At 41.8% G+C, this 14,700-nt stretch overlaps 1 protein-coding gene across 4 annotated transcripts in view; it reads right to left on the reverse strand.

Annotated features, from left to right (window-relative positions):
* Positions 1–482: 482 nt before the first annotated feature.
* Positions 483–14,700, reverse strand: part of csnk1g1 (casein kinase 1, gamma 1) — a 28,316-nt gene continuing 14,098 nt past the window's right edge. Inside the window, exons 5-14 of one of the 4 annotated variants that reach the window (XM_062398288.1) lie at positions 13,275–13,426; positions 11,381–11,615; positions 11,163–11,248; positions 10,658–10,742; positions 10,422–10,570; positions 10,231–10,338; positions 9,316–9,426; positions 7,768–7,868; positions 5,936–5,959; positions 483–4,663 (exon numbers count right to left, since the gene is read on the reverse strand). In XM_062398288.1, the coding sequence (XP_062254272.1) occupies positions 4,609–4,663; positions 5,936–5,959; positions 7,768–7,868; positions 9,316–9,426; positions 10,231–10,338; positions 10,422–10,570; positions 10,658–10,742; positions 11,163–11,248; positions 11,381–11,615; positions 13,275–13,426 (1,106 nt within the window). In that variant the 3' untranslated portion in view covers positions 483–4,608. The remainder of the gene's footprint in view (positions 4,664–5,935; positions 5,960–7,767; positions 7,869–9,315; positions 9,427–10,230; positions 10,339–10,421; positions 10,571–10,657; positions 10,743–11,162; positions 11,249–11,380; positions 11,616–13,274; positions 13,427–14,700) is intronic. The other 3 variants (XM_062398302.1, XM_062398297.1, XM_062398311.1) reach the window with 3 other exon arrangements.

The raw sequence follows: 14,700 nt of genomic DNA on the forward strand, positions 1-14,700 counted from the left end.
CAATAAATTAGATATTTAGTTTGGAATTGTTCATAGGACCAAACAATCGCAGAAAAGAATTTAAAATAATCGTTTTTTTAATTTTCCGCATGTAAAAACATGGAAATTTATGTTTAATAAATAATGTACAACTTTTTTTTTATTAGCATGTATGATGGTTGAATATGTCTGAATCGTGTGAATAACTAAAACACCTCAAATTGAGAAAAGGTAGGTAATAGTATTTGGAACTGCTTTATGTCTGTACCGAGTTTTCTTGTTTAATTGTTATTCTACTATCATGCATAAATATTAGTAAATCCAATTCTTTTAATATTAATGTATTTTTCTTATTACTGCATGTTTTTATTGCTTCCTGTATTTTTTTCTAATGGAGTTTCCCTGCTAAACGTTTTCACTCATATGTGACAAACATCTTGAATCTTCTGAAGAGTCGTGCATCAGGAGGAGTTGGTACAAATCACGTCACAGAAGACTTCCCACAAGGTGGAGAGAGCTTTTATTTTACATAAAAAAGGGTGCAAACTGGAGTTTCCCTTTAGGTGTGGAGGGAATAAAAAGTGATTTATAAGGTTCATGTGTGACACATCGTATTTATATGAATTCAAGGAGGAAAACAAAACAAAACAGGCATCTCAAATAAAAAAGGACCTTTACCTTTCTGCAAATTAAAAATATGAAACCATAAAAAGAAGAAATGTGGCTCCTTCATTGGTGAAGCCCTTGACTAACTCATTCGAATACATTTTTGAAGTGACATTCATATTTCAACACAATATTTATTTACAGTTTTAAGACTTCTCTTAATCATAGCTCTGAGAAAGAAAGAAAAACAAAAACAATGCTGAGGGGAGGATAAACTCTTGCAGCTGTACAATCGGATTTTCCACAGTCTGAGAGGAAAGAAATAAAAAAACATTTCATATGGAATCCCAAAAGAAACAAAAACAAAGACTACAATTGTGAACACTGTACAATTTACAATTTTCAAATAATCACAATATTGCAGTAAATGTCACCCTAAACCTCTCCCTCAAAGAAAAGATATACAGTAAATCCAAGACAAGTCTACAGTACAGCAACAAGGAGAAAGTGCCAGAGAACCCAAAAGAGACCGAAGCCATTCATTCACACCTCAAACTGTCCTTCGCTTGATTTACACAGCTTTGACACACGATGAGCGACACACAACCAAAGCCCTAAACACACACACGTCTGACTGAAGTGAGATATAGAATATGAGAAATGATGGGGACTGAAAAGGAACGTGCTGTGAGGAGACGTTTCTCTGCCGGTCACGAGGACCCAAACAGTGCACGAGCCCGACAGTGGGGGGAGGATTCACAGAGACACGACTCCCTGCCGTCTCCGGACAAAAGCCATGCAGATACAAATCACACAGAGCTCTCCTATAGTCGCTCTGCACGAGGCCCAGAGGGTAAAACAAATGCATACACCAGAGTAATAAGTCTACATCTACCAGTTCAGCCGTGAGCGATAGAGTGAGGCCAACCCACAGTTTAAGGAAGAATCAGACGTGGTGGAGATGCTGAGTCACAAGTTCAACTCTGAAACAATCACTTTCTTTTGGTGTGAATGAAAGAAAGCAACTCTCTTCAAACACTTCCTGGTTCTGACTGAAAAAAAGACAGTGGACACACCGAGGACCCGAGGTGGAAATGCGATGTTCAAAAGAAAAAGAACCCAAACATTCAACTTCATGTTTATTCTGGCACAGGTAAAAGGCATGGGCGAGTAGTAGTAGTAGTAGTCTGAGGGAATGGCACTCGGGGAATTCAGAGGAGCGGGGGTGGGGGGGGAGGTAGGGGTGGAACACTGAAGGCTGTATAGTCTTGATATCCATCTCACTACACAGTAATACTTTCAACAAAACGCTCCAGGTGCTGCAGATGTCACAGGGTTGGTGTCCTTCACCCTCGCCGGATTCAAAACAGATAACCATAAATGTTTCACAGAGACAAACGCGTGACGTTAAACCTCCAAACCCGCATCTGACGGCACCTTCACCGGCTGAGCCTCGTCCGGGCTGTCACACCGACCGGCACGGGACTCCGAGTCCCACACACTTCACCATCATCCGACACTCAAGAGGCACTATGACGTCTCAGAGAAATGAACACCGGTCATTCAAACAGCCTGTTCTCCCGCCAGCCCCCACCCCCCCCAAAACCAACCTTTGAATTATTACAATAACGGCGGAGAAATCAATAATAAAAAAAAAAAATACGAGAGATAAAGAAAATAAAAAAGGTCCCATAGATTTTCATATTCAAGTACTTTCATTAAAACACAATAACTTAGACCCTGGAGTAACTGACATGTCAGGGGCAAGAGTAAATCAAAAAGCTATACAGTGTAAATACACGCGACGAGCAGGTTTACATACGGATCCATTGAGAGAGTTTGCAACATCTACAACATTGTGTTTGTAAAGATGACGAACAGAGCGTCACAAACCGAACTCTGAGTCCACTCATCCAGGACTGGCATGGGTGAGTGTGCAGAGGAGCGGGGGGGGGGGGGGGCCAAAGGGCGGCATGGCACAAAATAAAAGGAGAGGGAGGGTGGGGGGGGGTTAAAATGATTTGAAAGTGTATTCCCTGCACCCTAAGGGAAGTATTCGCACACGAGGCAGCTACAAGTTAAAGTAATAAGCACGTTTGAAGTACAGTATTAAGAAGGCGGGGTCTCGATAGGGAAAGCCGGGGTCAACAAATGTAGTGCAGTCATGGTTTCAAGCTTCTTTTTTTTATAATCTTCTATTTTGTTACCCTCTCTTTCCCCATAAAACCATGGCTTTTTGGAATGGAAAAACAAAATCAAAACAAAAACAATTCACATTAGCAAGACATGAAAATAAAACAACTATGTGCGGTGGCTCCTCTCTGTCAGGAGGCAAGGTGACTTATCGAGGATATTGTTTTCAAGGCAGTCCTCCGTGACACTCATTAAAGAAAAAGAAATGGTGACATGAGGTTTTTCTCTCTCTGCGTTAAAAGGAGAGGGACTCGAACATCAAACATCGCTTTGCAGCACAGGGCTCTTCAGACGAGACACGGGGGGGGGGGGGTCTCAACACCATCACAGATTATTACGCCAAACCTCACATTTGGCATCACTCTCTCTCTCCCTCTCTCGATAATACATCTTCAGTGTTACACAGGAAGTCATTCACTACTCTGATACTATCTGGGAAGTCGGCAACGTTTAAGATGCAGGTGACTGCCGGACAAACAGCGCCGCACATCTCACAAACTATCATGCTGCTGAGGCCTGTGTGTGTTTGTGTGTGTGTGTGTGTGTGTCCGGCGGGGGGTGTGGCGGTGGACAGGTCGGGGGTTAAGGCATTGGACAGCAGCGTGGGGAGGCTGTGCTAAAACCTCCAAATCAGATCACGCCCACCGGTTCTCCGAAGCAACGTCCCCCAGTGTCTGCAGAGTCCATTACTAACCATCACATCATTAAGATCCAGAACGAATTAAGACCCTCCCACTAATCCACTTGATTTTGGTCTCACTTTTTTTAAAACATTGGTCTCAACGCCGTTACTGCAATTTCGTTTCCATGCGCATAACAGATTATAAGATTGCTCCAAAGTCATTTACCTTACTGTTCATACATTCAGTGTGTATGTGTTAGAATTAGTAAGAAAACTGGTGTCAACCAAGAGATAAATAGCATAAATAGCATTTTTTTGTTTTGTTTCAGCCACATCTACAAGTGTCAGGCTGCCGCTCATAATCACAAAAGCCGACAGGAGCAGAACTGCAGAGTCAGAGGAGACTGTAGTGTTTGGAGAGCGGCGTGGTTAAAGGGGAGCGCTTTAACCAAGCGGCGCGAGCAGAAATCATCCCGAGAGAACGCAGTGCAGGAGACGTCTGTGGTCGTCTGTTCCCTCGGGCCCGGGTCCCAGTTCCAGGGTCGACCTCTTTGGAGGGTAAAAAGTGCAGGGGCCGGCCGGCTGGCGCTCTCTGGTGACACTCCTGGCTCCTCGTGTGTTCAGGGTTACATTCAGCCTCACGTCAGGGAGGACCAGAGGGGCTTTGTGTCAAACCAGTTCGCAAACTAATCACAGGCAAAACACCTCGAACTGGGACAGAGGAGCAATGAAAATAGGGTTTTGTGAATTAAAGAAATAAAAAACGCCACAGGTGGAAGGTGGTAAGATTAAAACAGGAAGACCCGTCTCTTCCTCTGCAAAACAACAGGAAATAAACAAGGAGAAAAATGAGGAGAAAAATACAGATGCTGCGTGTCTTGAGGAAAAAGAACTGAAGATTATCCCCTGCAAAGATCCACTGAACAGTTCCCCTGTCCGGCCGACTGGCCTGCAGAACATTCCCACACATCTTGGAGGAGGGGAAAAAAAATGTAAAAACAAGAAAAAATTTAAAAACAGGACTCCCATCAAAAGACACAAGCGTCTTGCACATTTCAAACCATATGGAACTGGTCCCTCCGGAGAACAACTCAATCACGATCTTCCCGTTGTCTCCCTCTTTCATTCTGAATGGGACCGTTATTGATTTCTGAAATCACAATCAACTGAGCCGGACACTTGGAATGTTTCAGGCCGGTGGCGGACGATCATTTGTGCCTCTGCGTGTTCTTCTTCCGTTTTCGCTTGAAGAAGCAGCAGCACCTGTGGAGAGAGACGGACGTTCAGTGGACATGTAGATGAGCGAAGTGCCAGATGAAGCTAAAGAAAGAGCAAACCCAAGCTGACTATTTCAAATCAGTGTGTTAATAATCCGAAGAGCCTGATCCGAGTCATGTGACAATGAGAACTGCAGCTGCAGTTTGATTAGTAAAACATTAGCATTAAGGACACGACGGATCCATTTCCACCACGTGTTTTATTCTTCTCCCATTTTGAAGAATTAACTGTGCTGCAGTGACTCTGCATGAGAATGGAGCGGTGCACACAAAGAGCACGAGACAGGATGAGCCCGGATGATCAATAAGAACGTACAAAGACAAGAAACAAAGCTGTGGATGGAGACATAGGACAGTGACTGGGCACTCTAAGGCTCATCCATTAATAAATAACGGTGCACCATGCAACAAGAGCTCAAAGACCTTTAACCTGAAGCCAAATGTTCTGCAATAAGGAGCTAAGTGTCAAATATTAGGATGATTAGTTTAAAATATATTAAAAAGTTTATTTATTCTTTCTGCCCTGATGATGTTTGCTGAAATATTTTAAAGCAGCTCTATAGACTGGATATAAAGATGGACGACATGTCTTCACTTCCTCCCACTGTCCAGAAATTAAGCTCATCCCAGGTTCATGGTTCGAAAGCTGCCATCTTGTGGATTAGGAGGCAGAGTTTGAGGCTTAGTGATCCGCGGGCGAAGCCACTTCATCAAGGTCAGGCTGATACAGAGGATTGACCAATCACAGGTCGCTCTCAGCTGTCAATCATGGTGTTTCACCACGTTTTAAACTAAATAAAATTATTAAAACTAAATTCACCAGAGAAATAATCGCTCAATGTGATAAGAACTACCTGAAATTAAAGAAACCATCTTTTGGATAAATGGTCCATGTCCCATTCACTAACTAATGGACAAGATGTGATTCATGATCAGCCACCAGGTGGCGACTGAGATGCTTTGGCTTTACTTTAGAGGAGCTGGCATGTCCTCCATCTTTACACTCAGTCTTTGGCTAACTCACATTGCAGCATGGTTTAATCTTTACTCATTTCTACTTAACGTTGGGTGGTGATGGATAAAAGGGCAGAAACTTGATATCACACGTGGCAGACAGTGTTCTCAGGAATACATGTCACTGTTGTACCAGTGAGAGACGCAGATAAAGCCATGTGAATAACAACTCCTCTGAGCCCAGCCTAGGCTGGTCCACTCCCTGTCCCATGTGTCTGATGTGGACGAGCAGAGAGGGACTCACCACAGGTTGAGCATTTTCAAGCAGCTACAGAAGAAGAGAGAGGAGAGGGTGTAAAGAGAAAAGAAAGATAGATTAATACAGCAAGACCAGGATGATGGGACAAGGCACATGCCACACGAACATGCACACACACACACATATACATAAACAGGACACAGGTGGACGTCGAGGAGGAGTTTGGGTGGAAAAGATTAGAAAACATCTACTCTGCAGATTCATGTGTGTGTGTTTTTCAATATCAAAATGTGTTTTGTCTCCTCACTGGTGGAACTGCAGATTGGTTTCATGTGAAAAACATCACAGACAGGATTAGTCAGACTGACATATTTGTAATATTTGTGTGAAAACTTCCTCCTAATCCTATATTGTACTTTTAATAACTGTACATTAGCATCACTGATGGCAAACAGTCCTTTCAACCTGATCTGCAGCTCATTAATATAAATAATGACACATGTGGCATCAATTCACAGGCAAAACAATAATTAAACAGCATTTGAAACATTACATCATGTGGTGGACTTGGTATCAAAGAGAAAATGGTGTGAATAGAGAGGCTGGAGGAAGATCTGACCCCGGAAAGAAGCACAGACTGAAGTTAAAGAACCTCTGGGAGATTCATTCAGAGACTCGTAGAAGAGAATCATGGTTTACTCAGACTGTGAAGGTCAAATCCTGCAGTTTGTGTGAGTATAACTCTGAGCTGCACTGAGAGATTAATGCAATGATATCTTATGTCAAGATATACAAGATGTATTAGGATATAAAGTTTAGTGCAATAGGAAACATTATCATATATTACAAGGCTACAGGAGGAAATCTAACATGTACTTCAGGATACAGGAGAAAGATTTCATTTGGCTTTATTACCTCCGCCGAGGAGGTTATGATTTCTCCTGTCGTTGGTTTAATTGTCAGCACGATTGCGCAAAACTACTAAATGGATTTCCACAAAACGTTTAGGAAGGATTGGACATTGGACCAGAACATTTAGATATGGATCCAGGGAAATAACAGTTTGACCAGTATATATTGTGGGATCCTTAACTGGGATCAAATGATTTGCTCAGTGTAAGTGTGGCAACAAAGTGGTTTTTAAATGTCTTGGCATTTATTGCATTCAGCACTTTTGTAGCGAAATCTTTCGTTCCTACTTTTATCCAACAAAAAATAAGCTGGCTATTCACTGTGAAATCGACCTCAATCTGCTTATTTTCTCCCGGGGTTAGGGGGTTAATTTAATCGCAGAGCTTTGGGCCACAGAGGAACTTCACTCGGCTCTTCTCAGCCAGCTCAGCCACAGGACGTTCAGCCGTGTAGCGTGGGCATCATAGATAGCTCTTCAGCTGGTGCAACCAGCTCTTAGATAAACTGAGAGAAAGCAGTACTGACAACAGCTTATTTCCCTGTCATGTTTATCTCCTGAGGGCAGAGAAGTCTAGTGCCTCATCTTTATACATGTGACCAAGTTATCACATGGACGGTCTGGTGTGACTCAACTGGCTGATTCAGTGAACTGACAGGATCTGCACTGCATTACTGCTCAACACATGATGATCAGGTGTTTCTTTAGGATGTCCAGGCAACTGGAAATCAGACAAGCTCCTGCAATCTGGTTACAACATTAGTTTGCTTTCTATACAGAAATATAGACAGAGAATAATAGTGGCAGGAGCAGGATGACAGCTGGGGGGTGGGGGCTGTCACAATTCCACTGCATAGCAAAAGGTGGCAAGAGAGAGACACAGACAGAGAGAGAGGAAGAGGAGTGGAAAAGAGTGGAAGCGACAGATGGACATGGAGGAGAGGTGTGGCGGGTGTGTGACACATACTTGGCCTCATCGACCACTTCCCCCTCTGCCTGAGCTGTAATCGGAGCGTTGGAATGAGCCGGATCGTCTGCATTCAGCTCCCCGTTGGTCGAACTCACCACCTGTGGCACAGAGGGGCGGAAACTTCAGATCGATCCATCGAAGTTTGTTTAAACGGTTTCATGTTAGCACGTCAGACAGAAAGTGAAAAACCACCGGTACTGCTGAGATAGAAGGCTTCAGAAGAAAAAACATTCATCACTTCACTTTACTTGTATCGTCTCCTCTGGGGAAACATGTCAGACGGCAGAAGAGAACAACACAACAATAACACACATGAAAATTATGTAAATTCTTTCTATGGTAATAAAAAACATCCACTTCTGCCGGCACTTGGTATCAGTACCTTTCTGAAATCTATCATTCAAAACTATCTTAAACATTTCTCCATCAAACTTATTTCGCTTCAGGGGATAATAAGTGGAGTTATACATCTTTTACCATCTGTTATTGAAAATCTACCAGGAGCTGATAGATTTTATGTTTTCTGGCTTTTGAACTTCCCTTTGCAGTCTTTTAAACTTTATAAATTACAAATAAAACACCACCTCTACAACACAGTAAGATGGCAGAGGAATAAAAAAATCATAATCTTGATCGACCATTAACCTGTAGAAGAAATAGTATTGTAATTATTGTAAAGACAAATCTACGACTTCGTGCTTACTGCTGTCTTCAAATATAAGTACCCAGCGTCTGACAGGGCAACGTTCAAGTCTCTGCACGGTTTCAATATGAATGTCACAGAGTAGAACGATTGGAGACACTTATGCAAAAAAAAGCCAGAGAGGGACGAGGAGGAAAGAACTACACGACTGGACGTCCCTTAATGGACAGCCTTTACGACTTGAGAGCATGCACTTAGCCGGCTCAGCCAGGTCACCCCGCCATGCAAGAGGCTTCTGCATCTCACAAGGAACGTCCAAGCGCCATGAAGAGATATAAGACCTGAGATCATAATTCAACTAGCACGGCTGATGTTTAGAAAGCTAAAACAAAAACCCCATCTGCGGGGGGTGGTACTAGATGACATGCACATGGTCGGGTAGAAAAATAACATTTCCCAGCCAGGGGGTAAAGGGGTGGGGAGGGTGTATGGTTATAGATCTGTCTCACATACTATGAAATGTCCCATCCTGGTAAAATGTGTGGAATCTATTGTTGCACATTCATTTGTGATATTTTCTAATCTAATCAGAAGTGGTAAAAGGAAGTACCTTAAAAATACTCTAGAGATAAGTATGGACAAAGAAAGCCTTGAATTAAATAAAATTTTATCATTTAAAAATGCTTAACCTTTTCTTAGAAATCTGGTTGAAAATGATCATTGAGCAATGTTAAGAGTATATTTCAAAATAAGAATAAAGTCTCATATCTCAATAAAACAAGGCTAACAAACTCAAAATGTCTCTATAACTAGACATTTCTGAGAGCAGCCTGCCGGTTGGTTTATTCTGGATTCCAGAGACTGGATGGGAGCTGCTGGTTGATCAGGTGAGGGGTGTATACCTGCACTGAGCCCCCGTGCCTGTCCGCTGCCAGGTGGGAGGTCAGATAGGAGGAGTTTGCTTGGCGTGTGGGCTGCGCCTCCCATGCTCCTCGTCGATCTGAGACCGCTGTCTGCTCGTGGTGCGTCGGTGATGGGGGGGGGGGGGGTTGCAATGGGAGAGGGAGTGGGGGAAGTGATGGAATAATTGTGTTAGGAAAGATGGGTATATAGGTGCGCGAGGCCAGGTGTCATGCAAAGCAGTATGAGAAATGGAGAAGAAAATAAATTAACAAAATAAAAGAGTGAATCAAAATCAAAGCAATGCTTCAGCCAGAGAACTGAAACAGAAACTATGAGCCTGGACTTTAAATGGAGGTAAGGTCTTGCATCTCAATTTAATTGTACTTAAATGATACATAACTGAAACCTGAAATATTTAAAATGTTGAGTTAAATCAACAGTGAAATCACAAAATTTCACCCAAACTTTATCAGGAACACACACACCACTTTTAGTTTATCTGTCATCTTTGTAGATGACGAATCTGCAAAAATCATTTTAATTTCTGGTCTGAAAATGATTCAAACCAAGAATATAAAAGATAATTGGGTTTAATGGTTTGAAAAGCATAATCGCATTTATACAAGCAAAACAGATATAAGTTATTAAACTGTATTTGCCTTTAAAAACCTGAAACTCTTATAAAACTAAAATAATGTCCTGATAAACCATGAATTCTGAGTTTCTCAGTATGTTGGTGTCACAGTTTCTCTATTGACAGGTGAGATTACAGCTCACCCTGAGACTCTTTATGAACATCTTTGAAAGCAGGTGGTTGTTGCTTGTACGTGTGAACCTTGTTTATATATATTTCAGGTTGTGATGTACAGTTTCCTCTGCAGACGATCCAACACTAAAAATAAAACCTGCCTTACCTGATTTCTAATTGGTTGATGCTGCGCAGGCCGGTCTCTGTGAGGGTTGGTCTCTCTCGTGACCGCGGGCGCTGTAGAGTCTATGTGGACAGACCCAACCGGTGTGGGCTGAGGGGGAGAAGGAATCAGTTCAATGCTTTTACAGTCCAGGAGCTCGCAAATAATCTGTGGAGTTACCACGAGGAACTTACTATCTGTCGGCCAACCCAGTCGTAGGTGTAGTCGAAGGTGTAACCTTTTCGCTCAAACAGCTCAGAAAACAGAGTCCTCAGATATTCATAGTCGGGCTTTTCAAAGAAGTCCAATCGTCTCACATATCGCAGGTAGGTGGCCATCTCCTCTGAAGTAGGAACAAACACATAAGGTTAAGATCATTCTAATTCAGATTCCATTCATTTTGAAGGCCCTATCACAGGCATCAGTTTACCTGGGAAGTTCTCACAGAGGACTTCGACGGGAGTGTTACGCTTTGTGTCTCCGATCTTCTGGTATCGTTCTTTCAAGGTGTCGGCCTGCAGGAGAACCACAACAGAAAATCATAAGAATCCATCCTGATATCTGATTAGATTATACAGAGGGAAATGGAAACAAGTTCTTCATGAGTTCTCCATTTATAAACACGGATTAAAATAATCCTTCTTGGTTCTTCCGTCAACATGATGATACAAATAATGTGTTTAGACTGCCTGTTAGTTTAGTGTTGGGAAGAAGTAAAAAGAACAGACGTATATATATCTCATGCTCACATGTAGCGGTACTGAATTTGGACATAGTTAGAAATTGTTAAAAAAATGAAAACAAAAAACAATATTGACCTGATTATTCCATTAATATATCAAACTTGCAGAGAGCTGTGAAGTAGTCAAGATGTGTTATTTTACTTATATTGATGACTCAGTAACAGGGATTGGAACACTTCCATGCACACGTACCTTTAGCCCTTGCCAGGGTAGACTCCCACGAAGGAAATACATGAACATGTGGCCTAAAGCCTCCAGGTCATCTCGCCGACTTTGCTCTGTATCAATTTGACAACATTTTATTTGAAGTAGAAACTTGAAGGATTAGGAATGAACTTAAACCCAAAACATACAAAATAGAGCTTGAAGAAAAACACAGAGCCAAAACAAAGCTAAGAAAGGAAACATACCTTTGCCTAAATGTGTGTTGATGGACATGTATCGGGCGGTGCCGGTCAAACTCTTATGCTCCCGGTATGGAATGTGTTTTTTGGTCTCGGGGTCGATGTACTCTTTGGCCAGGCCAAAGTCGATGATGTGGATAATGCTTTCCTTTTTATTCCCTTGCCGTCCGATGAGGAAGTTTTCAGGCTTTACATCCCTATAGATTAGGTTTTTAGAGTGCACGTACTCCATTCGGGAAATCTGGCAAGAGAGAGAGCACAGCACAGTGATTAGACGGAAACATTAACAAAACATCAGGTAAAATGACAAACTGGGCAAAAACATCTGCAAAGTGGGAAATCATAATGTCCAAACAGAACCCAACCGAGTCACGGGTTTCAGTTGTTTCACATTAAAAAGGGGCACAACACCAATTTCACAAATGAAGATCAGTTAACTAGTCATTAATAATACGACTTTGTTTAAACTGTTGTATTGTGTCTTCTGGAACTCGAGAGAAAGAGAGTTCTGTCAAGGTCTAATGAAAGATGCATTGTTAAAAATGTAGGATCCAGGGAGTAAAAGTTTGGGCCTCTAACATCAACTCTGACCATTAAAGAGAGTTATGGGATTGCACGAGACCATTACGTCTCTCACAGCGTAACTTTGCCTAAATGGTGCACACTCTAATGTAAGAGGTGGAACCTTTAAAACAGACTTGAAACAAATCCACGAGAGACCGGGCAGAGAGACAAGTATTTTCCAGTCACTATCACACACCAAGGCTGCAACTAACAGCATTATGAGTTATTTATTCATATAATACATTTTACAATTACACAATTAACTTTTTAATTTCATACAATAAATGTATTTAGGGTTTACAGTGAGGCCTGACTGCAACGATTAATTCACCTATATTTTGCATTAAAAAATCTTCTGATGATATTGAGCCAGATCTTTTATCCGATTTTTTTATTTCTTAATTTAAGCCACCAATCATCCCACACACCAGCGATCAGGACGACAACGTGGTTAAAGACAAACATTTTTAAACCGTGTGCTCGAAGCTGCTAAAAGATCTGAGCATCAACAACTCAAACACAACGGGCGAGAATGTAAATGTTTGCAAACCAGGGAATAAATATCAAAGAGGAGATTGGCTGAAATGCAGTCGTACATAATCTCTGTTCAGCAACACCAGTCTTACATTGTGCTACTTTGAACGTTTCTTTACAAATGTGCAGACGCGATCTTCATTACGAGAGCACTGCACATTTTGTGCTAACAAAATTAAACGTTACAAATGTGTGAGGCGCCTGAGAAGACGAGGGCCGGAGCTCCTGCTGAGCAGATCAAACATGATGAGATTCAGTGATGTCTTTGCTCGGTGGGCCCGCTTCCAGCCTACCTGACTCTGACCAACAGTATGAGTGCACTGACAGATTGCTCATTTGCAGACTGAGTAACAGGAGACTCTGCTTCTCCACCTCCCCATCTGCTCCACAGCCACGTGGTCTGTGGGCAGGACCTCAGCCCACCGAGGGAAATATTGTTTGATTCACAAAGAAATTCATATAACAGCTTTATGGGCAGTTTAGTCATCGATTGATTCAACCTCACCAACAGACATGTTATTGTTTAAGACAGGCATGTATTTCTTATTATATGTTATATAATATATCTTTGCCATTTTAATTTGCTTATGAAGATGTCCTCCATCTTGTTGTTGCCCTGATTTCACAATGCACTCTGATGCAGTTTGTTTGTATGTTTTTCTATTTGTCTTTACAGTAATCAGCTTGTTCCTTTGGCCTCTTGCCCGCTTTAGTCCCATACAAATTTGAAAGCAGACATTTTAATGGAAAAAGTAGCCATTTCTAAATGCTTTAACATGTCACAAAAATGCTATGGACTCACCAACTGAATTGCGATCATTAAGACGGTCTTCAGGGAGAAGGTCCTGTCGCAGAGGTCAAAGAGGTCCTCCAGACTCGGGCCCAGCAGCTCCAGAACCATGGCGTTGTATTTCCCACAAGGCCCAAAGTAAAACACCTGGGGGACTCCCTCCGCTAAAAGAAACACACAAACATTATATTGATAAGAGACAAAGATTCTTGGACAGAGTTGCACTTGTCCTAACATCTGTGTGAATAATCTCAAAAGCACAGAAGATATCACTGCTAATAAGCTTTGATAGTTAATTGCAAACTGTCAGGAGGAAAAGGAAATGGTCATTATTACAAATTATAAAAGATTGGATTTTCAGTTGGATATACTGGTGGGAATAAGAGTGGCAAAAGTGTTAATCATTGCCGTGTCCCTTGACTAATGATATTTCTAAGTTGGCTCCAAGGCAACAATAGGCTGCAGAGATCTGAGGTGGGGCGACACCAGGTCTCTCAGGACGGCGAGCAGAGAAAGCTCAGAGGTAAAACATTAACCTTAAAGTAAAATACAACACTGTTCCTGCAAATATGACCGTGTCGCTCCTCTACAGCCGGCTGACGACTAATCTTTTCACCGCCTCCCAACTCAATCATATCCTCTCTGCTCTGTAAGTGCTTCAAAATCTCTTCCATCTGTCAGCTTGGCTCTAATTTGACTTCTCGTCACAGTTTACTGGTGTGCGGTGAGTTTAATGTGCTCTGACCCTTGTACTGTACTTTTTAAACTTCAAAGTGTGATAACTTAATTATACAGTAAAGGGATGACAGAGCGTGAGCAGTTTCAAATGTTCCTGAATTCCATATTTGCAGTTCAATCTACGCCATCTGGATACAGAGAATACAACTTGTATTGTTTAACAGGATTTCAAGTTTTCTGCACATAAAACTCCCATTCATTATTTCTATTCTTTATTAATATTCTTTTTGTCTTCATGACCAAATCCTGAACTCTTGGTTTCAAAGGACCAGAAACCAGGTCAGACTGTTAACCGCCTTCAGGGAAGCGTGACTCAGAGTTTGCCCCTGCTTACTCCTCGTCATTCGTCTGTTAACAAGGTCTCCTCTGGAAACTTGAAAGAAAAGCTGGCGTAGAAGTTACTAAAGGAAAAGACGTCCTGACTCTTGAAGACATTTCTCCAATCCTAAATTCAGTCCTTTTATATCAAGTATCTTCTGAATCCAACATGAATAAATACAAACTCTTTAGGAGATGGTTTCTACCCCGTAACTTGTTGTTGGTTTTGAGCGTATGTGCTATACAACGTGTTTTTATGTAAGGTGCATATAGTACGTGTATGTTGTGTTTATTTATGCGTGTTTAGCTTTTAACATGTATTTGAATTTTCCAAACATTTACACTGTGTAATCAACTCATAAAATGTTAGAAAACAGTTGGT

Source organism: Platichthys flesus, chromosome 1, assembly GCF_949316205.1.
Source record: "Platichthys flesus chromosome 1, fPlaFle2.1, whole genome shotgun sequence".
Taxonomy (NCBI): domain Eukaryota; kingdom Metazoa; phylum Chordata; class Actinopteri; order Pleuronectiformes; family Pleuronectidae; genus Platichthys; species Platichthys flesus.